This window comes from Ambystoma mexicanum, chromosome 2p (assembly GCF_040938575.1).
Source record: "Ambystoma mexicanum isolate Mex_15411 chromosome 2p, UKY_AmexF1_1, whole genome shotgun sequence".
Classification (NCBI taxonomy): Eukaryota; Metazoa; Chordata; class Amphibia; order Caudata; family Ambystomatidae; genus Ambystoma; species Ambystoma mexicanum.
The window spans coordinates 94,164,158-94,191,881 of NC_090923.1; the positions used below are offsets into that span (position 1 = coordinate 94,164,158).

The 27,724-nt window shown below is 48.5% G+C and overlaps 1 protein-coding gene across 1 annotated transcript in view; it reads left to right on the forward strand.

Annotated features, from left to right (window-relative positions):
• PRKAR2A (protein kinase cAMP-dependent type II regulatory subunit alpha) overlaps positions 1–27,724 on the forward strand; it is a 1,246,928-nt gene that overhangs the window by 706,384 nt on the left and 512,820 nt on the right. The window contains exon 6 of the mRNA XM_069643325.1: positions 10,209–10,362. Coding sequence (XP_069499426.1) covers positions 10,209–10,362 — 154 coding nt within the window. The remainder of the gene's footprint in view (positions 1–10,208; positions 10,363–27,724) is intronic.

The window sequence follows — 27,724 nt, forward strand, 5'->3', positions numbered from 1 at the left end:
GCTCAGGAAAGGTGCCATCGAGCTCGTTCCAAAGAGGCTTCGGGGCTCCGGAGTTTACTCAAGATACTTCCTCGTAAAGAAGAAGACAGGAGGATGGCTTCCCATCCTGGACCTGCGACGACTGAACAAATACATCAAGGCACAGAAGTTCCGGATTTTCACCCTCCAGCACGTGCTGGGACAGCTGGAGGAGGGCGATTTCCTGTCGTCGTTGGACTTGGAGGATGCATACTTCCACATCCCTATTCTAAAGAGACACCGAAAGTTCCTCAGGTTCGTGGTCAAAGGGCGGCACTACCAGTTCAAGGCCCTCCCGTTCAGATTAGAATCGGCACCCAGGGTGTTCACCAAGTGCCTAGCACCGGTGGTGGCGCGGCTGCGCCTGCAGGGGATCCACGTCTACCCCTACCTGGACGACTGGCTCATACGGACAAGGGAGCTCGCCGTGGAACACACTGCGAAGACCGTCCAGCTGCTCACGGACCTGGGGTTCTCCATCAACTTTCCAAAATCCCACCTGGTCCCGTCGCAAAACGCCCTGTTTCTGGGAGCTCAGCTCGACACAGTGGCGCGGCGGGCCTCACCATCGGAGGAAAGGATAAGGACCATCCTGGGAAAGGTGCAACGTCTGCTGGCCACGAACGTGGCCAGAGTGAGGTCTATCAAGTCCCTCCTCGGAATGATGGCCTCCTGCATTTATCTGGTGCGCCACTGCAGACTTCGGATGCGGCCTTTGCAAGAATTCCTCGACGCCCACTGGATCCAGCCGACGGGCATCTTCGAGGACAGGATCCCGCTCGACGAAGCGTTCCGTCAGGCGATACGATGGTGGGTTATCCGCTCTCATCTGACGGCGGGAACAGGTTTCCTAGCCCCGGCCCACCAGGTGACGGTGACGACGGATGCCTCCCTGGAAGGTTGGGGAGCACACACCGGGGGTCTCCTTGCGAGAGGCCTTTGGCTTCCGGAGGAGAAGACACTCCACATCAACATCTTGGAGCTCCGTGCAGTGTTCTGGGCCCTCATGTCCTTCCTTCCGTCCCTCAAGGGCAAGGTGGTGAGGATCTTCACCGACAACACCACCACGATGTTTTACATTCGGAAGCAGGGCGGAACCAGATCCCCTGCCCTATCCAAGGAAGCCCAGGTTCTGTGGCATTGGGCCGTCGCCCAAGGGATATTTCTGGTACCCATTCATCTGGCAGGGATAAAAAACACCATCGCCGACTCGCTCAGCAGAGAGCTGCGCTCGTGCCACGAGTGGGAACTGCGCCAGGATCAAGTGGACCGACTCTTCCGACGATGGGGCGAACCCCAGATCGATCTCTTCGCGACGGCGGCGAACTCCAAGTGCTGGACGTTCGCCAGCAGGTTTCCCCAACCGAGGAGCATGGGCGATGCTTTCTCGTTCCCCTGGGACGGCCTGTTCCTTTATGCATTCCCGCCGTTGCCATTACTACTCCGGCTCGTCAACCAGCTCAAGAGGTCCCGGTGCAGGATGATCCTCGTCGCACCGGCGTGGCCGAGGCAGATCTCGTTCCTGGACCTTCTGGACTTGTCAGCGTCCACACCAGTCAAGCTGCCGACGGACGCGGATCTTCTCTCCAGAGAAGGAGGCGCCATTCTTCATCACGAACTAGAGTCGCTGAACTTGCAGGCCTGGCTCCTGCAGCACTAGAGTTTGGAGGATACGACATCCCGGCCAACTGCAGAGAGGTTCTTGCGAAGGCCAGGGCATCCTCAACTCTCAAGTGCTACGGACACAAATGGAAGAGGTGCTCTGTCTGGTGCCGTGCACAGAAGATTACCCCTCTGCGGATTACGGCCCCTCAAGTGTTGCCGTACCTATTGTCTTTGGCCAAGGCTGGCCTATCTCACGCTTCCATCAAGGTACATCTGGCTGCCGTCTCACGTAACACCAGAACTACAGGACGGGCGTCCTTATGGTCTCATCAACTGGTGAAGGAATTTATGAAAGGACTGTTCCGATCATTCCCTCCGGTGAAGGCCCCTGCCCCGGCTTGGGTGCTCAACGTGGTGCTAACTAGGCTCATGGGGGCCCCATTCGAGCCTATGCATTCAGTGCCGTTGAAGTTTGTTGTGGAAGACAGCATTCCTCGTGGCCATCACCTCTGCACGACGAGTGGGAGAGATCCAGGCCCTGTCTTGCAAGCCTCCATACTTGACTTTTCACGACACGAGGGTGGTGCTGTGGACGCACTCCTCCTTCATGCCCAAGGTGCCGTCGGACTTCCACCTCAACGAGCCCTTGGTGTTGCCAGTTTTCTTCCCGTCGCCTTCGTCGCCGGCTGAGAGGACTCTGCTCTCGCTGGATGTAGCTAGAGCGCTGAAGTTCTACGTGGACCGCACGAAGAGTTTTCGGAAGACATCACAGCTGTTTTTGAACTTTGGACTTGTGAATCAAGGGAAGGCTCTCTCGAAGACTTCCATTTCCAGATGGTTCTCCGGCTGCATCATGCACTGTCACCGGTTGGCAAACCGACCGTTGCCAGGCCGTCCGAGAGCCCATTTGACCAGAGCGATCGCTGCTACTACAGCGTTCCTGTCTGGTGTGCCCCTGCTCGACATCTGCAGGGCTGCTACGTGGAGGTCGACGCACATCTTCACAAGATTCTACTGCGTCGACCGGGATTCCAGGGAGGAGTCCAGAGTTGGCCAGGCAGTGCTGCGCAACCTGTTCGCCTAAGGTGAGCCTGGTGAGGAGGTAAGAGTTGCTTAATGTTGAGTTGTTGTATTGCTTGATGTTGAGCCTGTTGCCACCTCCCGTGGTTGTGCATGTGTATACTGCTATGTATTCTTATATTCATGAGCATGTGAATCCATGCCAGACCCCATGCTGGAGAAGGAACAAGATACTTACCTGCAACTGTTGTTCCCCCAGCATGGGTCTGGCATGGATTCACATGCAAACCCTCCCGCCTACCCCTCTGCGGCTCTTCACTTGGTCATACTGCCACTTCACGTGCTACCAAAGCTGAGGATGGCTGCAAGGGGCGGGGCTTAGGGAGAGGGCCGTCATTGGCTGGGGGCAGTATGACCCAGAGACCAGTGATTGGTTACTACTGAGAAAGACAGATCAGAAACGAAACTGATACTGATTTTTTTTCTATACCGAGGATTCCCGGCCTGACGACGGGGAATATTCATGAGCATGTGAATCCATTCCAGACCCATGCTGGAGAACAACAAGTAACTTGTTCCCTCACCAACAACCCCCTTTCGATGCGCTGTTTTGCTTACAGTATCTTATCTAGCCTAGGTCTCATTCCTTTTGTGGGACGCGCATTTGTTCAGCTATTTGTAAAGGTGTTTGGTAAGGCAGCTGCAGAACCCCATAGTTGCTTTCATGCTGTTATCCATCTGACCCTCCCGCGATCATTGAGGGACCCACAAGAGCTCAACGAAACCAGGAAGTGTGAAAGCACAGCGTTACACTCTATGGCATTCTCCAAAAGGCACTTCTTGCAAAAAAAAATTGACAGAGGATTCATTTCAAAAGACAATTTGGCCTCTTTATATAAACATTGTTGAACAAATAGCTCCTAATCATTTGAACCGGGAAGTGAACTGTTCCACGAGGTCTGCCTTAGGTGGACAGGGCACGTTTGCAATGTTTTGTGGCAATGTATGTGTACTCGGAACAAAATGATGCGCGATTCCATGAGTATGTATGTCCAACACAGTCAAAACGAGATCTTTCCCAAAATCGAATTCCATTTCCTGGTATATTGGCTTGACCACCCATTTTTTGTTTTTTTTCGTAAAGGCCATTGTGTAACAAAGCATCCCAAAGTTTCCTGCAGTCCACGATTGTTCACACCCTACGTTCTCTTTATGTGCTAAGACCACTAGTAAAGTCCTATTCGCGCGGGGATTGTGGTCCTCCGACGTATTCCATATATTTGACAGTAATCACCACAGCTGTGCTGCTTGGGAAAATCTTTCGGCATCCGACGTCGATACGCTGTCCTCGAGGGCGTCGGATGTTATAAGTAGGACGCATGACGCCCGTAGCCTCAGTTCTGTTTTTTCTGTGGACGTGTTCGCTTTGGAGATCTCGGCGCGCTCGGTTCTTCTGAGTTCTGTTCTTTCGGTTCTTCGAACCTGTTCGTTGTGAAGATTTCCATGATGTCTTCGTCTTCCACCGCGCGGCCGGGTAAGTCCGGAAGCGTCTCGGTCCAGGAGTAGGTCCTGCCATTCCTCTGCCTCTTCGAGGCACTCACGGAAGCGCCAGCATCGGTTGCCTTCCCCGTCCTCGTCCGAGGACTCCGCCCGTCGGCGGGTAGCTTTTCCCAACAAGCATTCCATTCCTGCGGAATTTCGGCAGGAGTTGGTGGTGGTTTTTCAGTCGCCGGGCTCCTGTCCGTCCGCGCTGTCGAAAGACACCGGCCATGACCGTCCTAGAGACGCCACTCGCACGCCTTTGGGCTCAAGCGGTCGTCGCGATCACCGGGCACCTTCGAGGTCCCGGTCGGACAAGGAGGGTCGCTCTAGACATGCCCGCTCCAGGTCCCGGTCCTCGAGGCCGTCCTCCGCCTCCGAGGAAGCCTTCAGCGCCAAGGCTGTTGAAGGACATGCTCGGGGCTCCGCCCTAGAGGACTGTCAAAGCCGTCTGTGCCACGCTCAACGCCGATTCCATCGACGCCCTCGACACCTTTCGAGTCTGCTATGTCAGAGGTACCCTGTGGCACGGTAGACCCCCTTAGTAAGGCTCTGGCCAAGGCTAAAAATGTGTCTGTCCCTTTTTCTGTGCCCTCATTCCAGCCTCTGGATTATATTTCTGAGGTGGATGAAGGGTCTGAGGAAGGTATGGGTCCTGAGGAGATTTTGTCTGGGCAGGCAGTCGTTGCATGACGCAAGTGGTCTGGACACCTCTCCGGAGGTGGAGTTCTGTAGGCCTGAGCCTGGCGCCCATGGCGAGTTCTCGTACCGGCGCCTTATGTCGAGGGTCACAGAATATTTGGGGTGGTCTGTGCCACCAGTGGATTTTCTGCAGGATGACCAGACGGATATCCTCAACCAAGGTCCACCAACTGACCCGGTACTGCCATTCCATATGGCCTTGCAGAAAAGGGTGGCAGCAGCTTGGACTGCTCCGGAGAGTCTCCCGGCAGTGAGCAAGTCTTTGACCACGCTACTTGACCACGCACCCCACTCCGGAGAGTTTGGTGGTGCAGGCGGCTATGGCCCCAGTAAAGCAGGCGTCGTACCCTACCATCCCTCCTGATAGGGACGACAAGTGTTTTGATGGCTGGGCGACGAAAGTGTTTTCTTCCGGGGGTTATGCTTTACAGGCAGCCAACTCTGTGTGTGCCTTGTCACATTTCACGCATACTCTGTGGAACTGTATTTCGTTAGCGGCTGATCATATTCATAAAGGAGAGGAACAGGATGGTTTTCTTGCTATTGTGCAGGATGGCAAGGATGCCATGTGTGAGTCTGTTCAGTCGGGTCTGGACATGACAGATTGTGTCAGCCGGTCCATGGCGGCGAGCACCGTAATACGCAGGTTTGCGTGGTTGCGGAAGTCGAGGTTTGCTCCGAATGTGCAAGGCCCGGCTCCTCAACATGCCCTTTGATAGTGCGCATCTTTTTGGCATACTGAACGTGTCGGTTATGTCGCCACTACAGATAGTCTGTGTTTCAGTCAACATGCTAACCTAAAAAAAATTGACATGTAACGCAACCAATTACGAAAAGATTATGCTTATTTCCAAGGGCACTATAGCATAGTTTTCTGTGTCCATAAATAGTTTTCTATGATGCTCCTAAAACCAGGTACAGATGTATAGCAAAATGGGGTGTAGTTATAAAGCAATACAATCTTTTCAATATGCAAAGTATTATAAGAAGCATTTAAACCAAAAACACAAATCCGTCCATGTAATTACCTGTTCAGTACCCCAAGGCTTACAGCTAAATCATGAGCCGTGACTCACCTGAGGCAGCGTGTGCATGAATAGAGTTGGAATTGCATTTGGAAGCAATTTACCAGACATTGAGTCAATGCTTCTTTGTGTACTTAAATTGGTCTCAAATATTCGTGGTAAAGTTCAGGCTGCAGATGCGGAATCGATCACCCCTCAAGTCCCCACAGACATCCTGGGCTCTACCTTCAAGCTCTTCCTTCGCAAATCCTCAATATCTGACCCATTCTCTTATTAGATCTATATTCCTCGGGAATATATGCATTATTGTGGCTTTAGGTTTGGTATGGGTCTTATAACGGCAACCGTAAACCATACAAACAGGCATTGTTGAAAAATCTGTAAAACAAAAAGATCCACATCGTTAAACTTATTTTGCATGAATGCGTGAGAAAGATGGAATAAATTCATACATTTTTCTATGCAATGTATGTTTTGGTCACAGAAGCAAAACCTGCGAAGCGTAGCCGACTGTATTCTAGGATAACTTTCATACACAATTGAATGATGTGACGCAAATCGTGACATGTTACTCGTCTACTATTGTGCATCAAAAGGAAACACTGATAGACATGGTCCGCAATGGATGTAATTCTTTCCCAATTGTCACTGATGACAATTGCTATATATCGAGAACAGAACAAATTAAACTCAAGTCGATGCTAATGGCAATGAGATGAATGAACATTACACTACTGGGTACATTCATCAGAAATAGATTAGAGATCAAGAAGATATGATTAGGTGACCTGCCCTTACATTGACCAACAAACAGATTCAGCAAGCTGGGTAGTTAGCAGCAGGAGAACAGGTAGCACGATCACAAGTTGACTTCCATTGCTCAGATGTTCACAAGTAGCACGATGAAGAGCTGACTTTCAGTGGTCACATGTTCACAGGTAGCACCTTCACGAGTTGACTTACAGTGCTCACATGATAAATATCAAGGAGTTTATAAAGAATTAGAAAAGTGGGTGTCTATGTGAATGCGGGACGTGTATATGGCGTGGTCGTATGTGGATAGCAGGGGTGCGGCCTGCTTCTGGGGAGCCTGCCTGGACACACTGGGTCTGGGGAGGCCATGTAAGCAATGGCCCCTGCGCGAAAGATACCTTTGAAGTGTACATGGTGTTTGGCTCCTTGGCCGTTCCCACCCCTGCCAGCCCTCTTGGTAGGGCATGACCACATGTGCTAACAGTCATTGATTATGTAGGGGGAGGGGGTAGAGGGGCATGAGGCATGCAGAAAAGGGCCGGAACACTGCTGAATGGAGACACACTTGATTCACTGAAACATTTAAACAACCATTCATAAAAGTTCAGTTCTATTTTGTTGCTGTTGTTGATGGCACAAGCAAGTACTACATATTATATACTTCGGGTTGCAGCACAGTGTGGGAAAATCCCCTGTACTGACCGCTGTCACTGGGGAATGTGTCTCTAATGACACCAACGACACAGGCGGGTATTACTCATCAAAAGCGGTGTCCAAGCCTCTCATGAAGCCACCATGTAAACAAAAGATAGGCCACCAGCCAGTACCACCCATGGACGAGAAAGATGCAAACTGTTTTTAAATGAACAAGATAAGTGTATTAAACGTTAGTTGAAAATACAATAGTGTATTGCATTGTTGCCAGTACAAATGTAACTTCACAGATCTATCCACTTGAGCTTTAAAGTGTAGACACATTACAATATTGAACGACTATGCATTCCATTCCATTACATTTGGGACACAAAGAAATATTGTTTCATGGTTGTACATGAAATAAACATAAGATGACCACTATGATTTCCCTAAATCGTGAGTGATGTATAGAATTGCAAGACATTTGGCAGTGATAAATCAAAGTTACGACAAGATAGGAGACAAACATGAAATGTTAGTGGCCTAAGTGACATTGCATCTAGAGTCCACTTACTCATTACTTGGATTGCAAGGGCGAACTGTTGTGCAAAGTTTGTGCATAAGCACCATCATAATCCTGAACACGGACTGTGTGAGGCAGGCTGCCCTGAAGTCATGCAGCTCGGTAACGCATTGCGGCCGTATTTCATCTTCCGATATGTAGGACAAGCATTCAGAGTTTTCTCGGCAGCAGCAGTTCTCCTCGTTTGGCATGACCTTGCACCGATTACAGGTACACCAGATGGAGATGTCGTCCATGCGACTAGACTCAGGCTCGTGATCTGGTGATTCGTCCTCCCAACTGTCGTCCGAAGCCCCATCGTTTCTGCATCCTTCTCTTTCGAGTAATTCCGCCTCAAAAAACTCTGGCTCGTCCTGGTAGGACTGTATTCTTGCCATTATGCAACAAAATTAAAATAGATAATAATGATAGTACTAGTATCTGTTTGCACGGACTATGAGCAAGGAAGATAGCTGAACAGAGCGGAAATGAGGCACAGGATACATAAAAAGACAGTGAAATGATTGAAAAGCAACTGTTGTCTGATGAGAAGCGGTCTGTTTATACTTGTTGAGGAAAGAGGCGTCCTGCCATTTCCATGGAGACACGTCATTAGCTGGAGCGCAGAGAACGTTGACACGAGACGTGCATTTGCATTGTGAAATGGGCGGTACGCGTCTAGTGATGTCAGCCTCAGGGGCTGGGGATATGATTTAGTGCCGCCAGGGCAGTTCACCTTAGGGCGATGCGGCAACGGATAAGATTAACACAAGATGGCCGCACCCTGCTGCCTGATTTTGCATGTGTAAAAGTGAGAAACTATGGTAAGGTGCTTAGGAAATGTTTGTACGATCGATCAACGTATGCTTAAAAACCCATGCCAGAACCCTCGGGACAATAATATTTTTGAGCGCACTATTACTTTAAAAAGTACCTGACATGGACTAATGGTAAATTTCAACGCGCCCCTATAATAAAAGCCCATTTCGAATATCTGTTACGAGAAACTCTTAGTAGAAGATCAGGTTGTTATATTGAGGTAAAATGCCCTATTAGTCAAGTAGAGTTGGAAGACATGGCACATTTTTTCTTTTTCTGTCCTGAATATGTTCAACTGGGGAAAGTTATTAGTCCCACTATTCAAAGAAAATAGATTTGTACAACATCGCCCAGCTCTGTTTTTTCTGTTGAATGTATCAACTCCATGAACGTCCTGGGCAGTTTCTTTGTACATAAGAAGAGCCTGGAAACTACGAGAAAAGCAAGGGAAACAAGGGGGTGATTTTTGTTTGGTTAAGGATCATAATGGGCTTGAAATCTCTCCTCCCTATTGACCATGCAAGCATTAAATGATTGGAGATTACATCTGAGCACTAATGCATTTTAAGAAATGTTTTAAAACTATGTTGTCTTATTGTATTTCACTTTTAAATGAATTGGGATAAATTATGATATAACTGTTTTATATCTTTCATCTGTTGATGTCCAGCAGGAATTACATTGTACTTAAAGCTATATATCATGTTTTTACCGTTTGTATATGATTTAATGTTGACTTTTTATGGATACATTTATCGGAAATAGACGTGTTACTGCCATAAATGCTATAAGGATGCTGCAAACACACTATATCACACTATTGCAATATTTTCTCCTTGCTATCAGCCGTTGAAGGCTCTCATCCAGAAGTGGGTCAACACGTTTCAGAATTTCAAAATTGCTCCTTCCAACCTGCTTCAATGACAACAAATGTTTTTTGACAGACACACACAATTAGGCTTTAACTTATTTTCAAAAGCAAAGTTATGTTCCTGCACTTGTGGTGCAGTGTGGTAAGAGGAGGGGCAGGGTTACCTGTGGGCGGCAGCAATGATGATTGATGAGGATTTATTTGTATAACGCTTATGCCTAAGCCCTGTACATAGAACATATTTACATACATCATCCCAACCGAGATTGGCACTCATTTATTGACCTCGGGATGATGAAAGGCTGAGTTGTCCTTGCCTGGATTCGAACCTGCGACCTGCAGATCACAAACTGATCACAGTAGCAACCACTAAACCCGCTGAGTTATCTTACTGACTTAATAGACATTGTAATAGACATTTCTACTTTCTATTTTTTTCAGTGTGTCACTTCTGTTCTGAAACTCCTTCATAAAAATAATGTATTCCCTGGCAAGCAAACCCATATTAACAAAGAAAAATTGTTGTAATGGTTATTTTTTTCCCCAGGAATTTGTGTACTGTGGACTAACATTTTGTAATTATTTTGGTAGTACTGCTACATCTAGATTTTAAATGGTTGCCTGGAATAGCAATATGATGCATTTTTCATTCTTACAGAGGACAATATGACATTTTCGTAAGCAAGGATGGCGCTGATGTTCGTGTTGGTCACTATGATAATCGTGGTAGCTTTGGCGAGTTAGCTTTGATGTACAATACTCCTAGAGCAGCTACTATTGTTGCAACGTCAGAAGGTGCACTTTGGGCGCTGGTAAGTTGAAAATTGACTTTAATGTCTGCAACGTGCAAACGAGTACATTTTACATATTTTTCTGTGGGTGTTTAACTAAGTCTAGTGTTGTCAATTTGCATAACCAGTTATAATAAGGGCACTAGAAAGTGATGATTGTCTGATGCTAATTTTGTGATGAACCTATCTTATTGTGCCTGAATGTGTTAATCGCCCTTAACAGCAGGTATCCCTACTTCTGATTCAGTAATTATTGTACTGAATTCAGATAAATCGATTGCCATGTTCTGTAAATACATGCTTTCTTTATCTCAATCTGGGATTGTTCCAATAGCCCTTGTGTCTAGTTCATAAAACATTAGTCTTTGCAAAGTCTAAACGAGATTGCTCTTTATCCATAGACCTAATCTGCATCCTTGCTCTAATTTATGACCTGCAATTTGCAATAATTTTATAGTAGTGCCTACTGCTTGTTCACCATACTATGGGGAAGTGTGAGAAACGAAAGGGTGTCTCACTTTCTAGTACCTGAGGATCTTTCTGTCAGGTAGCCAGGGCGCACAGCCTTCGCCTTTGGATCCAGACCCTGGTGGTGGACCAGTGCGGGAGGATCACCTGGGTGGGGGGTCTTCGGGGAGTGGCGGTGAGGCAACCGATGATGAGATGCAGTATTCCTCCCCCCTTTTCCCGTACCCATACCTCATCCTATTTGATAGGATCCTCCAGCTTCCCAACTCTCTCTCCTACCCCCCATTCTACACAAACACTTGACAGAGAAAGAGGCCATCTGAGGGTAGAAAAGCAAACACTTGCATATCTCATAGGACATGTCCCGCTAATCAGGTCAGGCACTTGACTTTAATCTCATACATCCGATACCCATTCGCTCACCCCACACGGATAAAAGGTGGAACATAGAGACACACCCTGAGCAAGGTGAAAAACGTGAAGGAGCAGATCTTCCAGGGCGAAGCCGAACTCACTGGAACAGGATGATCGATCGAGGATCAAGGGCAAAGGGTAGAGAAACCCTGAAGTTCCCTGCAGGAGGTTGTCTCCGGGAGGCCATGAAGGAGATGTGGAGAAAGCGAAATTCGCAGACAAGCAGCCTGCATTGTGTTTCAAGGACGCAGTGACCCTCCCCGGGTGAACGACCGAGTGGGGGAGGCGAGGCCAAGCCTGTGATATTAACCTTGACTTGTAAATCGAAGCCACAGAGACAAAAAAAGTAACCCGCACAACTGGTGAGTTGGTGAAAGACATGAAATGCTGGTTTGTGTCAAGAAAACATTGAAGCCGCATCAGAGTATCTCACAATTGAATGTTGCGCATATGCTGATGAGACGCGAAAGAAAGCTAACCAGTGATCGTTTAAGTGCCTGATAAATGTGAATCCAGTAATACAGAGCAAGGCATAAAATAAGCGGCATCACATGGCAATGTGAGATACGATACAGCTGGTTTGCCTTTTAATTTTGTAATCATGTCACAGAAACTGCGATATGATTTATGGCACTGAGCCTTTTTATTTAAACTCTGCGCTCGGTGCACTGACTGTGTGCGGGCAGCAGGCAGAAGCTCCCGGGCTGGGCTAAATACATTGTATCAATGTATGAGCCCAGCACTGGGGCTGTGTCAAAGTCACGCGGAGAAGACTGCAGCAGGAGCACCCTGGCTTCAATGCGAGGTAAGGAGTCATGCTGGGGTGCTTAGGGGAGGATGGGGGGAGGATGGGAGGAGGGTGCAGGCCTTCTGTGAGCCCCTTGTCTGCGGGACTGGGTGTTAGCAAGTGGCCACGGCTAGGAAGAAATATTTCGCCTGCCAGTTTGCGTGGGAGAAATATTAATTCCAGCCACTTGCTAGTACCCAGCCCCACAGTAAAATGGCATGCTGGCAGATCGCCTTTCAAATATTCCTTCCTTCTCGTGATTCGCGAGAAGGAAGGAATATTTTAAATGCTCTCTGCAAGCAGGCTGTTATTTCTGCAGGCCTGGGTGCTTAGAAAGTGGCTGGAAATAATATTTCTCCCGCCCGAACTGAAGTACCCAGCCCCGCACTAATAACATAGCCTGTTACAGAAGGCACTTTGCATTTTCTTTCAGTCTAGTGCATAAAGGTGCCACAAGTGCTTTAATTGTGAGACTGGAAGAATATTTAAAATGCCCTCTGCAAGCAGGCTAAGTTGTTGGCCTACGGTGACCAGACGTCCCGGTTTTGCCAGGACTGTCCTGGTATTTAGTGGTCTGTCCCCCTTTCTCAAGATTATGTTCCCATTGGAAACTGCAGCGGTCTGTTTTTTGTAGTAGGTCTTTATAGCTTGCAGGCAGGAATGCACATGTGTTTCTTTGAACAGCAACACTTAAACCCCCTTCTCCAAACGCTACTGAAGTGTAGTTTCTTGACAGCCACTTTCAAGAGTTAGTCCGACTTTCATGTTAATTGCCATGTCCCTGTTTATTACTTTTTAAATGTGGTCACCCTATGTTGGCCTGATGGGCATTACAAAGACGTTCCATTACGGATCAGAGTGCACTGGAACCCTGGCTTTAAGTCTCGTGATTAAAGGGCTTGTGGCACCTTAATCACAAGACTGAAGGATTATGTAAAGGCCCTCTGCAGCACCATGCTGTTATTAGTACCGGGCCTGGGTGCTTAGAAAGTGGGTGGAAATAATTGCCACTTTCTAAGCACCCAGGCCTGCACTAATAACAGCATGGTGCTACAGAAGGCCTTTAAATATTTCTACAGTCTTGTGATTAAGGTGCCACGAGCATTTAATCACGAGACTGAAAGCCAGGGTTCCAGTGAAACCTGATCCATTTTGGAACGTCTTTGTATGTCAGATAACTACAGTTTTAAAGCACACTGCTATCCATCTAGATAATCTGACATGCCAACATTCTGAGACCAGTTTCAAAAATAGTAAGTACCATAGGATGACATCACAGTAGATGTTACATCAATTTTACCCAATGAAATGACAAAGAAATAATCTGGGGGTTAACAGCCGCCGATTATCACTAAACGGCCAGGCAGCAGGAAGTTGAAACAATAATACCCACTGAAAAGCTATAAATCCTATATGAAGCCTATGTCAGCAAGTGCCTGCTGTGGAGGAACCCGCGTGAAAAGGCAACGAGGTGATAACACTTCTGTATACCCCAAGGGAAGTGAGGGCTGGAAGGGCTCCCGCAAATGCAGCTAAGGCATTAAGCCCCAGAACAAAAGTATATACAGATAAATAAAATTACTGTGTTATTATATAACACTTCAAACTGGCAACATGGGGTAGTAGCTGTGGACATCACTGAGGCTCATGGCCCTTCAACTGAAAAGGTTGAAAGGCCTGGATGCTGTCCCTGATTGCAGGGCTCGTTGTTAGCAAGTGACTGGCAGTAATATTTCTCCTACCCGTTCCGGTGGGACAAATATTTCCAGCCACTTAAGCACATTGCTATGGGTAATCAGTTGCTCTTTGTCTGTTTTGTAGACATTGGAATGTGTCTGTAGAGGACGATAACAGGAAAGAGTGAACCTTCACACTGACTTTTACAACAAAGAGTCACCAGAGAGGTAAGGCAAGCGTAGCTCATCTTTTTATACTAAAAGAATAATCTTTCGTGTTGGCGCCATAGGCAGCGCCTTACAAGAATGGAAGAATATTTAAAAGGCCTTTTGCAAGCAGGTTGTGTTATGGGGCTGTCATTTGTAGTCTTCTATTCAGGGTGGTGCAAATACTCCCCCAAAGGTGGTCACTTCGAGTGTTCTTTGTAAATAAACAACCATTCTGTGGTTCTTGAAACACAAAACAAATGTGTACTAATTAGAGCTTGGAAGGTATGTGGTAAGTTGCTGGCACATTCTGGCTCCACTGCTTAACCATGCTCTGATCCTGGGCCAATCATTTGACACAACCCAGCCACACCAGTGTGCTGGCAAGAACAGAAATGTGCATTATTTATCCTTAGGCAGTATTGGTGGCCTGATTGGCATTACATTGCACAATTTGCTGCTAACTTGCCACTCAGTATTTCAAACAATGCAGTGGAGTCACAAAATGCCGTGCCTGTGCGCCATAGGTTTAGAGAAGAAATTTCCGACCTCTTGGGCACCCTGATGATTTTTCTGTTGGCTTTTAGGTGTCTGGGACAGGACTCCCTCTTTAGAGCATTTATTTTGATCTTTTAAATCATGTCAGTTTTTCTTGTCTTGCAATAAGCCACGCCACAAATGGATGATTACATGTTAACTTGCTGGGCCCATTTGTCTTACAGATGAAACTTTATGGCCCTAGTAACTGGTAGGTGCTGCATCAGGCTCTCGGTGACCTGGGAAGACCAACAGACTGGCATCTAGCCATTTGGTTGTGCAGAATAAGATAACTAATGCCCCCAATTTGTAGCTACTGTCTTCATCTTGGGCAGTTGCTTGTGACTGTTTTATGCCAAACACTAGTTAAATGAAACTTGATAATAAAATAAAAAGGACACACACACAATTGCGTCTTTATTGATGTCTTGTTGAGATGGACACTGCACTATGCACCACTGACTGCTGCATGACCCAGCAGCACAGAGCCTTGAACTGAAAAATGTTTTCAGAGCTTTTTGTATCAGATCTATTTATGTAGTCCATTCATGCAGTGAACCTTTACATTTTGCAGTCATTGCACTAATGTATTCAGAGGTACATATAAATGCTGTATTCTTGCTAATTGTATGTCTTGAGGTAAAACTAACTTCTGGTGACATTTAACATAGGAGTACAAAATTGCTAATCAAATAATTTTATTTGCTAATCATCAATATTTTAATTAGCAAATTCTGCTAATCAATTTTTGAAAAATAATGTATGCCTTGCAGAGTGATCCGGTGAAAGGAAGTAGGCCGCTCGAAAATCTCCACAAAATGGTCGATGTCTTGTTATAAAGTGGCAAAGTGAACAAACTCTGAAATGTGCAATGGTCAAGGTTAACTTTGGCGAAAGGGGAAGTGAAAGGTGAAAGATTTTTTGAACTTTTGTGCTTGTGGTATGGAAGTATCAAGACCAAGAGACACTGGTGAAAATAACATGAAGGGAGAGCAGAAGTGAAAATCGAAGTGGTCCTGCAGAGGTCTATGGTAAAAACCTTGCACATTCGAACGTCTTCATCAATGAAAGGTCTGAACCTGACTCGGGGAGACCTGGAATAATAGAGAAGTTAGGGGAAGGGAATCCTTAACGAATGAGAATATAGAATAAAGCTCCTGCAAGTGCTGTCATTGCAAGGTCCGAGCCTGGTAAAGGGAGATCTACGTTGAATCAAGTACTTTTGGTTGAAAGGTCTGAGCCCGACCGATGGAGACCTACGTGAACTGTTGATGTTTGAGAGGTCTGAGCCCAACCTATGTGAACTTTTGTTGAACTTGAAAGAACTTTTGAAAAGCTGGAATAAGTGACTTTAACTTGGAAGGCCAAGTGGGCCTCGACCAACGTTTTGAAATGCCTTTTTTTTTATCACCTGAGCCAGTGTGTGTCTTCCTGTCTACGGGGACCGCCGTACTTGGTGCTGTCCAACGTGGGGAGGAGAGCTGACTCGGCCATCATGATCCTTTGTTGCAACACTGTATTTCGAAGGGATTGTGTCCTCCGACGTATTCCTTATCTTTGATAATTCGTCTCCAGCTTGCTGGCCTCGGAAATCTTTTCTCTGTAGATGGCGCAGCGCGTCGACGTCCGCCGAGTCGATGTCCCTCGACAGCCACCGTATCGGCGCCGACGTCACCATGCCCATAAATAGCCACCCACAGCGTCCGTTGCTCAGTTCCATTTTTCCGCGCTTCGTGGGGCCTCAGAATATCGTTACTCAGTTCAGTCAGATAAAACCTCTTATATTTACTTGAAATACCAACTCCTTCTCGATGGCTTCTTCATCGGAACCGGCGACTCCGCGGTCCGGCTTCAAAAAATGTCGAGACTGCGGAAAGAAAATGTCGATAACTGATCCAAACAGGATCTGCTTGTGGTGCTTGGGAGTCGAGCACCATTGTTCGGAGTGTGAGGACTGCATGTCCATGACGGCGAAAGCCTTGAAGGAGCGCAAGGGGAAGCTCGAGAGAGGTAAGTCAGTCAAAACCTCCTCGAAAGTTTCTTCGGTCGAGGCATTCGTCTCCTCGCCGTCGAAAGCATTCCCATTCTAGGTCTCGAAGTAGCTCCCACCATTCGTCGAGATCTAGACACTCAAAGAAGAGACGTCGAAGATCCCCTTCCTCGTCATCTTCTGTTTCCACAGAAAGGGTCTCCTGCCCCCACGTAACACAGCTCTCCGGCTGAGTGGGAGGAATTCAGGAAGAAAATGCTAAGCGTCTTCGAGAAAGCGGCCTCGACCCCCTCGAAGACAGCTGGGGGTGACACCCTGGGTGAAAAACCCAAAAATCAAAATGCCGCTAGTCGCTGCACCCGGCGAAAGAGTCCACCCGAGAGCGCCACGGGCCATCGGGTAAGAAGGCACCATCTTCGCCGTCGTCGAAGATCACTTCGACGCATGGATCGGCGCCATCAACGCCGTTGTCGAAGGGTTCTTCGACGCATTGGTCGATCGAATCGACGTCGACGCCGACATCGACGCTGATAAAAGAGAAAACCACGGCTACTTCACAGCCAACGGTGATACCAAGAGCCTCCGGCGCGACGCCGAGACCATCGTCGACATCCTCGAGTAGGATCCTGATCCTCTCGAGTTCTTCGAGGACCCTTCCAGTTTTCTCGACAACTTTCTCGACGCCTTTCTCAGCGCCTTCGAAGCCTGTGTCATCTGCATCGACGACATTGACTTTTTCTCGCCCAATAATGACTAGTTTGTCTCCTTCTGCCTTTAGAAATGGGTTTTACACCATTTCCGAGGTCAGAGTACCCCGGATTATCTTCAATCTATGAAGAAGGGGAGGATTCTGACCAGGAAACCTTCGGGTTGCAGAGGACCACACTACCTGTTTCAGAGGATTTTACCTCTGAGGAAAGAAGGTTGAAAGACCTACAGGAATCATTACATGAGGCAAGTGGGCTGGACACTTCCCCAGAAGTGGAATTTGTCAAACCACACCAAGGGGAACATGCCGAAACACCCTATAGAACCCTTCTGGCAAGGATTATTGAATTTATGGGTTGGTCTGCGCCTTCACCTGTTTTTCAACAGGATGACGTGACAGACCTACAAGACAAAGGTCCACAGGAGGATCCTGTGGTCCCCTTTCATGCAGCCCTGCAAAGGAAGATTTCATCAAATTGGGAAACTCCTGAGGTTATCCCTGCAGTCAATAAAAGATTGTCAGCCAAGTATAGGGTAGCTGCGGCTGACCCTGAATACTTATCAAAACACCTGACTCCAGAGAGCCTGGTGGTTCAAGCGGCAACTTCATCAAGCAGCAGATCCGCTTACCCTACTGTCCCACAGGATAGAGATGACAAAAGGTACGATTCTATGGCAAAAAAAGTATTTTCTGCTTGTAGTATGGTGTTGAAGTCCATCAACGCCACCTGTATGCTCGCCAGGTTCAGTCACACACTGTGGGAGTGTGCTTCATCAGCGGCTGACTGCATACCGGAAGGAGAGGAAAGGGAAGCCTTCCTTAACATCATTAAAGATGGCAAAGATGCCATGTGCGAGTCACTTCAAACTGGTATCGATTCCACTGACAGTATCAGCAGGGCCATGGCAGCAAGTACCACAATCCGCAGGCATGCGTGGTTGCGAAAATCTGGCTTTGCTCCAGATGTACAGGCCAGACTTTTTAATATGCCCTTTGACGGCTCTTCTTTATTCGGTAAAAAGGCTGACATATAAAGCAGCCGCAAAATCTTTAGGAGCTGCAATCCGCCAAACTCCTTTTCACCCCTCAAGAACCTCTGGGAGAGGAAAGTCCTTTCGCTATTATGCTGCATTCGGGAAAGGCAGAGGACAGCCGGCTCAAAGAGGCCAAAGGAGATCCACCCGAGTGGACGGGTTAAAAGTACTAAAGCCGTAGCATCAGCAGGTGCCTCTTTACCCTCGGCATCTGCCTCAGCCGCCCTCAAACCACTCTGAGGTCTTTCCGCACAAAACACCTGTAGGGGGCAGGTTAACTCGCCATCTGACGGAATGGCAGGCTATTGCGTCGGATGCTTGGGCATTGGAGACAGTTGCCCAGGGTTACTGCCCACCCTTTCTACACATCCCTCAGTCATCCACCGGGGCACAGCTCTCTAAAAGTTCCAGATCCGCTCCTCTTGCAGGAAATTATAGACCTGCTATAGAAAGGTGCCATAGAACTGGTACCTGTAGCGGACAGGAACAAGGGCTGGTACTCCCCCCTACTTTCTCATACCAAAGAAGGACGGAGGACTGAGACCCATCCTGGACTTACGAGAATTGAACAAGTTCCTCAGGAAGGACAAGTTCAAGATGGTAACTCTCTCTCAGATCCTTCCGGCCCTCCAACTCCTGGACTGGCAGTTATCTCTGGACCTTCAGGATGCTTATTTCCATGTGCCAATCCATCTCAAACACAGGAAATACCTGAAGTTCGCAATTGGCGGCTCTCATTATCAATTTCGAGTTCTGCCATTTGGGCTGATCTCCGCCCAGAGGATCTTCACCAAGCTAATGTCGGTAGTGGCTGCGAGTCTAAGGAGGGAAGGGATCCACGTCTACCCCTACCTGGACGATTGGCTGATCAGAGCTGTATCTTTGGAACAAGCTCAGATCCAGCTAGATTATGTCTGCCACTTCCTTCACTAACTGGGCTTCTCCCTCAATTTAAAGAAGTCACAGATGATACCATCACAGAGACTCCAGTTCATTGGAGCGGTCATGGACACTTCCCTGGGAAAAGCCTCGCCACCAGAGGTGAGGGCTCAAGATATTCTGCAGATGGTCAACAAGTTTCAAAATGGCCAACGTCTCCCAGCCTTTGACTTTTTGAGGTTGCTAGCCCTCATGGCATCCTGCATCTTCCTTGTGCCGGAGGCTCGCCTGAGAATGAGATCTATTCAGTGGGCACTGAGAACTCAGTGGTTGCAATTCTCAGGGAGAATGACAGATCTCCTCCGGATTCCGGACAAGGTAGCCCACGACCTTCAATGGTGGGCTTATCCAGAGAACATCTTGAAAGGAGAACTGTTTTGTCAACCATGGCCGGAGATAACAGTAGTCACAGACGCCTCACTCACGGGGTGGGGAGCCCATGCCAACGACTTGACCATCAGCGGTCGTTGGTCTCCATCGGAGTCCAGACTACACATCAACCTATTAGAGCTGAGAGCGATCAGACTTGCGCTGAAAGCTTTCCTGCCATCAGTGCAGGGGAGAAATGTCCTGATAATGACGAACAACGTGGTGGCCATGCACTAGACAACAAAAGAGGAGGCGTAGGGTCACTGCCACTGTGCAGAGAGGCAATGCATCTCTGGTTTTGGGCAATTCAGGAAGGAATCTCTCTATCGGCAGTCCACCTAGCCGGAGAGAAGAACCTGACAGCGTCTGTTGAGTGGGAGCTAGCTCAGGAAGTCCTTCAAGAGATCTTCGCCCTTTGGGGAACCCCTCAGGTGGATCTGTTCGCCACCAGCACCAACAGGAAGTGCGATCTGTTCTGTTCAAGGAAATTTCCCCCGAGAGGAGCTCTAGGGGACGTGTTCATAGTGGACTGGAAGTTCCCACTCCTTTACGCGTTTCCACCAGTCCCTGTTATTCCTCAAATGATCAGGAGGTTGAGAAGATTCCGGAAAGCCATGATCCTAATTGCCCCGGACTGGGCCAGGAGAACGCGGTACCCGTACCTTCTAGATATGTCCATCTGTCCTCCAATCCGTCTTCCACTCAGAGAATCTTCTCACAGAAGGGAGGTCAGGTTCTCCATCCAGACATCAGAACCCTCAACCTTCACGCTTGGCTTCTGAAAGGGTGAGGTACAAGAATTGGGACCTCCCTGATGACGTCATGGAGGTGTTGCTTTCAGCCAGAAGGCCAGCAATAAAGTCTTTATACCGCTGACTTTGGAACAAATTTTGCAGCTGGTGTAGAGAAGAGAATATCGACCCTTTTTCATGTGGTACACCAACGGTGTTATCGTTTCTACTCTACTTGGCAAACTCAGGCCTTCAAGTTGGCACTGTAAAAGGCTATCTCGCAGCGCTTTCAATCTTCAAGCGCACTGCGGAGGAACCATCGTATTTCAAAATCGGGTTGAAATCACCTAGTACAATAATTTGGGACTTGGACTTAGTATTGTCGGTGAGGACATGAGAAAGGTCTATGGCGAAGGTGGAAAGTGGGCCGGGAAGTCTGTATATAATGTGTAGTGTAACAGTCTGGTTAGGGGTGATAGCTAGTTTAGGTGTAAGTAGTTCAGCTGAAGTGATTTGGCAGGGAGCAGCGGATAAACGGAGATTAATTGAGGTTTTGTGGATGATAGCCACGCCGCCTCCTTTGTATTGATCAGTATTGCAATCACTTCTGATGATGGTATAGTTTTCAGGGATGGCTAATGATCGAAGGGGGTCCTGAGGCAGCGTGAAGCCAAGTTTCAGTAATGGCTATACGGTCTAAGTCGTGAGTTGTAATGAAATCAGCCATATCAAGGGTGTGGGCTGTAAGTGATCTGGCGTTGTCCAGAGCAGCCTTGATGCAAGTTGTAATACTTAAGGCAGAGGGGGCGTCCGGCGTGGGAATGTTAGCAATGGGTGTGATTGCGAGTTGTTGTTCACGGGCTGCAGGCTTAGTAAGTGATGGTTTGGCTGGTCGGTTAGTGGTGGAAGGGTGGTGGGAGGTGTGAGGGAGTCTGGACCCTAGTCTAGAGTTCCTCATAGGTACCGTACAAGGTTGGTTAGGTGTAGGCGTTGTGGCGAAATGTTGGAGCCATGGAAGTGGATGGTTAAGGTAGGGGTTGGCAGCTGGGAGGTTGAGCGTGGTAGGCAGTGCGATGTGAGGCTGGTGTGTGAGGCACGAGACGATGCTGGTACTGTACAGATGAGAGATGGGAATGCATGTTGAGTGCAGATTGTGACAGTAGAAGGGCTGTGGTCGTAGTATTAGCGCACCATAGAAGTAGTTCAAACAATGCCAGAAGTTGAACTAAAAAGTAGAGTCCACGTTGGAGGCAGGTGAGGGTAGGACTCTGGGCAAGCATAGCAACAAGTGAATATGCTGACTGGGGTCAAAAGGTATATCGCAAAAAGCACAGGATGGGGTAACAGCTGAGGTAGGCAAAAGCTGTTCATCAAATAGCTTAGGGCACCCAGGAAGTGGCAGATGAGGATGAAGCTAGGTTTTGATTCAGGCAAATATAACACTTTAATGCCAGTAAGATCAAGATTCTTCTAATCGGCACACCTGCTCCCTTCTTTCCTGTCACTATCTGGCCGGTCTCTCTTGGCCCTCTTCCTGCTCCGACCTGTGAGGCTAAAAACCCTCTGGGCCATCTTCGACTCCACACTCTCCCTCTCCTCACATCTGACGTCTCTAAGAGGTCACACTAGCAGCTGCATCTCCTCAGAGGTATTCTACCTTTCCTCTCCTTCCCCCAGAAGCTTACTGTCTCCAGAGCTCTGGTTCTCTCTAGGCTGGCTGGAGTACTGCAACAGCCTCTTTTTACATCTGCCTGCCTCTACTCTCCGCAACTCGTCCAAAACAGGACTGCAAGACTTGTCCTTGGCCTCAAGCCCATGGATCGTATCTTTTCAGGACTGAAATATCGGAAGACTTGCGGTAAGTGCCCATCTGTTCCAGTTTCCTGCTTTCACAAGAGTTTAGGAGCAACTTTAGGACTACATTCAATCCCTGCTCTTTGTTTAGATATAGAGAAATACAAGCACATCATTGTCCTGGAGATTAAGGCTATTTGGCATGTTCTAAAGTAATTTCTGCCACTCATTCGGGACATTGTTGTGCTGATCTGCACTGACAGCACAATAGTAATATTCTCTATCAATAGTCCAGGGCGACAAGGTCGTTGACAGCCCTGTGCATAACGGCGGCAGACATTTTGGAGTGTGCCCTGGCTCAAGGGATGCAACCTGGATGCAGACAGATCCGGCAGGTTGGGAGTGAATGGGAACGACATTGGTCCAGAAAGCATCAAGCTCTGAGGTCACCTGGAGGTGGACTTGTTTGCAACATAGACCAATGCCATATAACCCCGGTTCTAGTCTGAGGGTGGGGATGGGGTGGGAGGTCAGGGTGACGGATTAATGTAGGATGCGTTTACCGCCATCTAGGAGCCACCTATTTTGTTATGCCTTCCCTCCAATTCCCCTCACATGGAGGTTACCAACAAATTCTGCTAGTCGACCAACTGCAGGATATTGGTGTTCCTCTATGACCTTCCAGAGTGTGGTATTCCTGTCTGGTACAACTAGCAAGTCAGGGTACCATGCAGCTGGATCCTTCCCTGCAAATGATGTCTCAACAGAGGGCAGTCGTTATACATACCCTCTATATTCCCTAGCCTGGTTCCTGAAAAACTGGTGCTCGATCACCAAGGTATACCGAAGGACAATATTCAGATAATGCTGCAGGCCGGGAAAGAGTCTACTCATGCACAGTGTAAACATACATATGCATAGTCGGAAGAGAGGAATGTGGATCCATTGTCATGCTCCCTCAACAATTTCTTGTCATTTTAGGCTAAGACAAGCATTCATGTGGACGCTTCTTGCAGCAATTGCTGCCTATATAAATTCGAGTGACTGGAGTATTTCCTTTTCTAAACTGTAGGTAAAAAGACACCTGGAGGGGTTATGCAGGATCTAACCTCCAGTTAGTTGACCGTACACTATTTGGGACCTCAATGTGGTGCTGGCAGTCTTGACTTAGAAAGCTTTTGTACCTTATGTCTTCAGTAGACATTAAGATGGTCACTTGGAAGACGTTGATCCTGGTGGTCCTGTCTTCAGCTAGTAGAGTGAGCGAAATCCAGGCTCTTGCTGCATTAGAGCCATGTATGATATTTTACATGGATCAGGTTGTGCTCTGAACCCATCCAGGATTCTTGCCGATAATCGTGTCTGCTTCATATCAATCGGGAGAAACCTGCATTGTCTTAATGCTAGAAGGGCACCAAAATTATATCTTGTTAGGATCAAATAATTCAGGAAAGTCACTTTGTCTCTTTTGGGGGCTCTTCCCCAGGTAATCGAGCATCCATTTCCAGGTTGATTGTGACTGGAATATTAGAGACTTATAGACTCAGAAGGGCACCATCAGCGAAATGGCTACGTGGGCTTTCCCATCTGCCTTTTGCAAGCCTAATAGCCTTGATAGAAGTTCCCGAGCAGATGCTGCCTTTGGGCAAGCGGTTCTGAGAATCCTATTTTTGAAAATAGTCCCAGAGACATAAGTGCATTATAATTGTCCATGCAATATGGAGGTACAGTGATGGAACGTAGAGTAAGGAATAGTTACTCCCTATAGTGGCTACTTCCCTCTATGTGGCTTTCCCTCCATCCCCCAAACAGATGAGTGCAGTTAATGCAGTGGAAAAGGGGTGTGGCACTGTTGGGTGAAGCTAGTGGTGCGTTGTCGTGGATCTAGCCACGCCCTTTCATGCACATAAATTAAAGGAAACGTGCATATTTTTTCTGTGCAAAAGGTTTCTGTTCTGTCTCCGGATGGGGACACCCATACAATATGTAGGAAAGGGGACCCTGAACTACAGTGAGTAACTTTGCCTTTCTAAAAAGCAGTTGCTTTGAAGACAAACCTGTCTTTTCTGCTTAAGTATCTGATTATCATGTAAATTAAACTCTAGCTTCTATTTTTCTCTAAGTCTTCTCCGCAGTGAGAAGCCTTGTGTACATTTGACGTAAAGAGCTGTCTGGTACGATACTGATAAAAGATAACTGCAATTATCAGCTGTTCGTCAATTATGGATCTATTTGTAGTGACCTTGCCATCTCCAAACAGTCCATCTGTCGATGGAAAGTATACTGTGTACATGTCTGCTAGCAGAAATGAAGACACTGGTTTATCTTAAGCCATATCCTTGCCTAGCAGGGTAATTCCTTATTGATTCCGTTGTGCTTATTTGTAAAAAAGCACCTTATGGCAAATTTTCCAGAATTCTATTCTGATCCTTCCTTAATTTCCCAAAATCTGCACACACAGCAATGCACGATTTAACCTTGCAACTCTGTATGGAGCGGGGATATATGGAACTACTTACGCCAGCTAACCTCACACATTTCGCTTTTACTATAGATAAAATGTCACACTATTTCATTTGGTCTTAATTTAAGCATCACCATTCCCTTATTACGACAGCACGATTTTAACCTGCTACCACTGAGAGGGGTAACCGGTAAATGGTATTCATCTAACACCACCACAGAGAGAGAAGTGACATGTCTTTTGTGTAACGCACCCAATGAAGACCTGATGCTGTTTTTTTTATTTTGGTCCGGCTTACTGTAATATTAGGAAAACTACCTTAAATGTCCTCTTACACAACATGCACTTTACTCAGTGCAGACCGGTCATGGAGTGTATTTTCTAGCAAATTCTAAGGTGGTGGCATGCTCTTTACTAATATTTCTTTGTAAATTACTAAAGCATAGAGACTTATAAATGAAATTGCTGTAATGTATTTATTCAAGTGTTTTCTATGTACAACTGTAACATTATGTAAACTACTCTAATGTTCCATCCTGCAACCAAATGGGCTTTCTCCAGCATGAGGTCTGGCATGGATTCACATGCTCATGAATATTCCCCGTCGTCGGGCTGGGAATCCTCGGTAAAGAAAAAATCAGTATCAGTTTCGTTTCTGATCTGTCCTTCTTAGTAGTAACCAATCACTGATCTCTGGGTCATACTGCCCCCAGCCAATGACTGCCCTCTCCCTAAGCCCCGCCTCTGGCAGCCATCCTCAGATTTTTACCGCACGCGCAAGTGTTGGGAGTCCTCGTGTTTAGCTCTCAAGTTTTTTGCTGCGTTTTCACGCTTTTTCAGGAGATTTTCTCATTTGTTCGGTTTAATCGAGCCTCGAGCTCCACCGTTTCTACTTCCGACAACGGGGACCCGTTTCGGAATTCTTCTACGCCCCTCAAGGGTGTATGTCGAGTTTACACTTCTTGGAGGATTCCGGAAGATCGGCGGCCTACCTCAACGGACATGGCCCAGGACAAGGGAAGCTCGACGCCCGGATCTAAGCTGTTGAGGTGCAGCCCTGGATGCGGATTGCAGGAGCGATGTCTCTACTGCCTTCATGAGGACAAGACGCACGTGTAGAAAGAACCTTTCGGAATGGGCCAAACAAGATAGTCGTTCCCGCCTTGCCGCCTGGCTGGAGAAGTGCACAGCAGGTGAGAAGGCGAAGAAGAAGTCTGAGCAGGCTTCTAAGTCCTGTGAGGGCGCCCCGGCGACGGGGGCCCAACAGAAGGCCAAGCACCGTGAGTCCGCGGGCACCGGGAGCGCCGAAAGGTCGGGCTCTTCGGCTGCCAAGCAGGGCGCTACTTCCCCGGCATGTTCTACCACGAGCCAGTGCTCTGGTTCGGGGAAGAGGAAGTCCGAGAACCCGGGTAAGCTGCTGGAGCGGACCCGGTCGATCTCGAAGGGGGAGCGAGGCGCTGACCCTCCCCCCAAGGCGAAGGCCCAGGACGCACCTTAGGTGGTGAGGGCTTTGATCCAACCGGCAAAGGCCTCTATCGAAGTGGTCACTGCGACCCTGGCGAAGCCGGCTGAGACTACGCCAGTGGAAACGCTCTCTGGGCCCAGAGTATCCCTGCCACCGCGGAGGGAATCCTCTTTCCAGCCCATCGTTAAGAGCCCCGTGAAGTCCCCGGCCGATATAGAGTGGGGGGGGGCGGTGGCCATTACAGACTCGGAATCAGCCTCTGAGGAGGAGCTGGTGGAAACCGAGAAGGGCCTCAACGAGAGGTTCGTATGCCTCAACGAGAGGTTCGATCCCAGGGGGCGGTCCCTGCTGACGTGATCGAAGATAGCGATGACTACGACGAAAAGGGCCCAGTGGATCAGCCATCCCGTCCGTCGCAGCCATTACCCGAGCCCCAGGATAGCTCGGCGGCCATTTTGTTGGCAATCCAATCCTTATGTACCGAAATAAGGACGAGATTACCACGGACCCCAACGGAGGTTCCAGAACCAGGCCCGTCAGGAAGCCCTCCGAACAAGCGGAGGAGAGTCCACCCCACTCCGCCCTTCGTGCCTACGAGACCGGTGGACACCTCATCCCCCTTGCCAGACCCTAGAGAGGATACGGCGACGGATACAGCGACGGGGACGGACAATGACGGCGGCGTCTCCACGGCATGATAACCAGGGCATCCAAGCTCTTCCAGCTCTGCCCTGAAGAACAGAAAAAGGAGGGGTTTCTGTACCAACGATGAGAGGACGACGGTCCTCGCGGTGCCTTTACTCGACATCTGGGACGAGGGGCTTGCTTTCCTCAAGAACCCTTCCACGACACCCGCCAAGAGGGACAGGTACGAGAAGAAGTACCGAGTCCCCGATGCCGCCCCCTTGTGCCTCAGGGCCCAGCCCACGCTGGACTCTGTCATCTCGGCAGCGGCTAAGAAGAATGCAGCGGGTGCGGCAGCGGCTTCAACTTCCACTTCTCCGCCGGACAGCGAGGGCAAGAAGTTGGACTCTATGGGACGACGAGTCATCTCCTCGGTGGCGACGCCGATTAAGGCGGCCAATGCCTTAGTGATCGTGGCCTGCTACGACAGGGAGCTCTGGTTCAAGATAGCTCCCCTGCTAGACTTCCTACCTGATGACAAGAGGGCGGAGGCCCTAGAAATTCTGCAGGAAGGCGAGGTGGCATCGGATCACGCCATAACGGTGGCAGCAGACATTGCCGACACTGGATTTCGCCAACTGGGCAACAGAATTTGCCTCCGACGACGAGGATGACTCAAGGCAACAGACTTTCACCAGGACGTCCAGACCAGAGTGTTAAGACATGCCGTTCGATGGCAACAACCTTTTTGGTAAGGTGGTGGGCGAGTCTCTACAGGCCATCAAGACCGACTCAGAGACGGTCCGGGACCTTGGGGTGCTTCAACAGCGACAGCCCTTTCGGAGCTCCGGAGGCAGACCGGGTGCCTCCAAAAGATCCAGCGGTGGCTCCTTCACTTACCGCCAGGCGGCCCGCTCCTCTTCCCAGGAGGCCTACAGAGGTCGCGGCAAGCAAGGGGGATCCCGCCGGCGTCGCCAAGGAGGCCAAGGCGGCAAGGCCGCCTCCAAGCAAGACTGACCCGGCCGTGTTGTCGGGCCCCCACCGAAGCACCCTGGTGGGAGGCCGGCTGACGAAGTTCGTCAGCGTGTGGGAGTCCATCTCCACCGACCGTTGGGTGTTGGACACCCTGGCCAACGGGCACTCGCTGGAATTCCAAAAGAAGTGCCCTCACATTC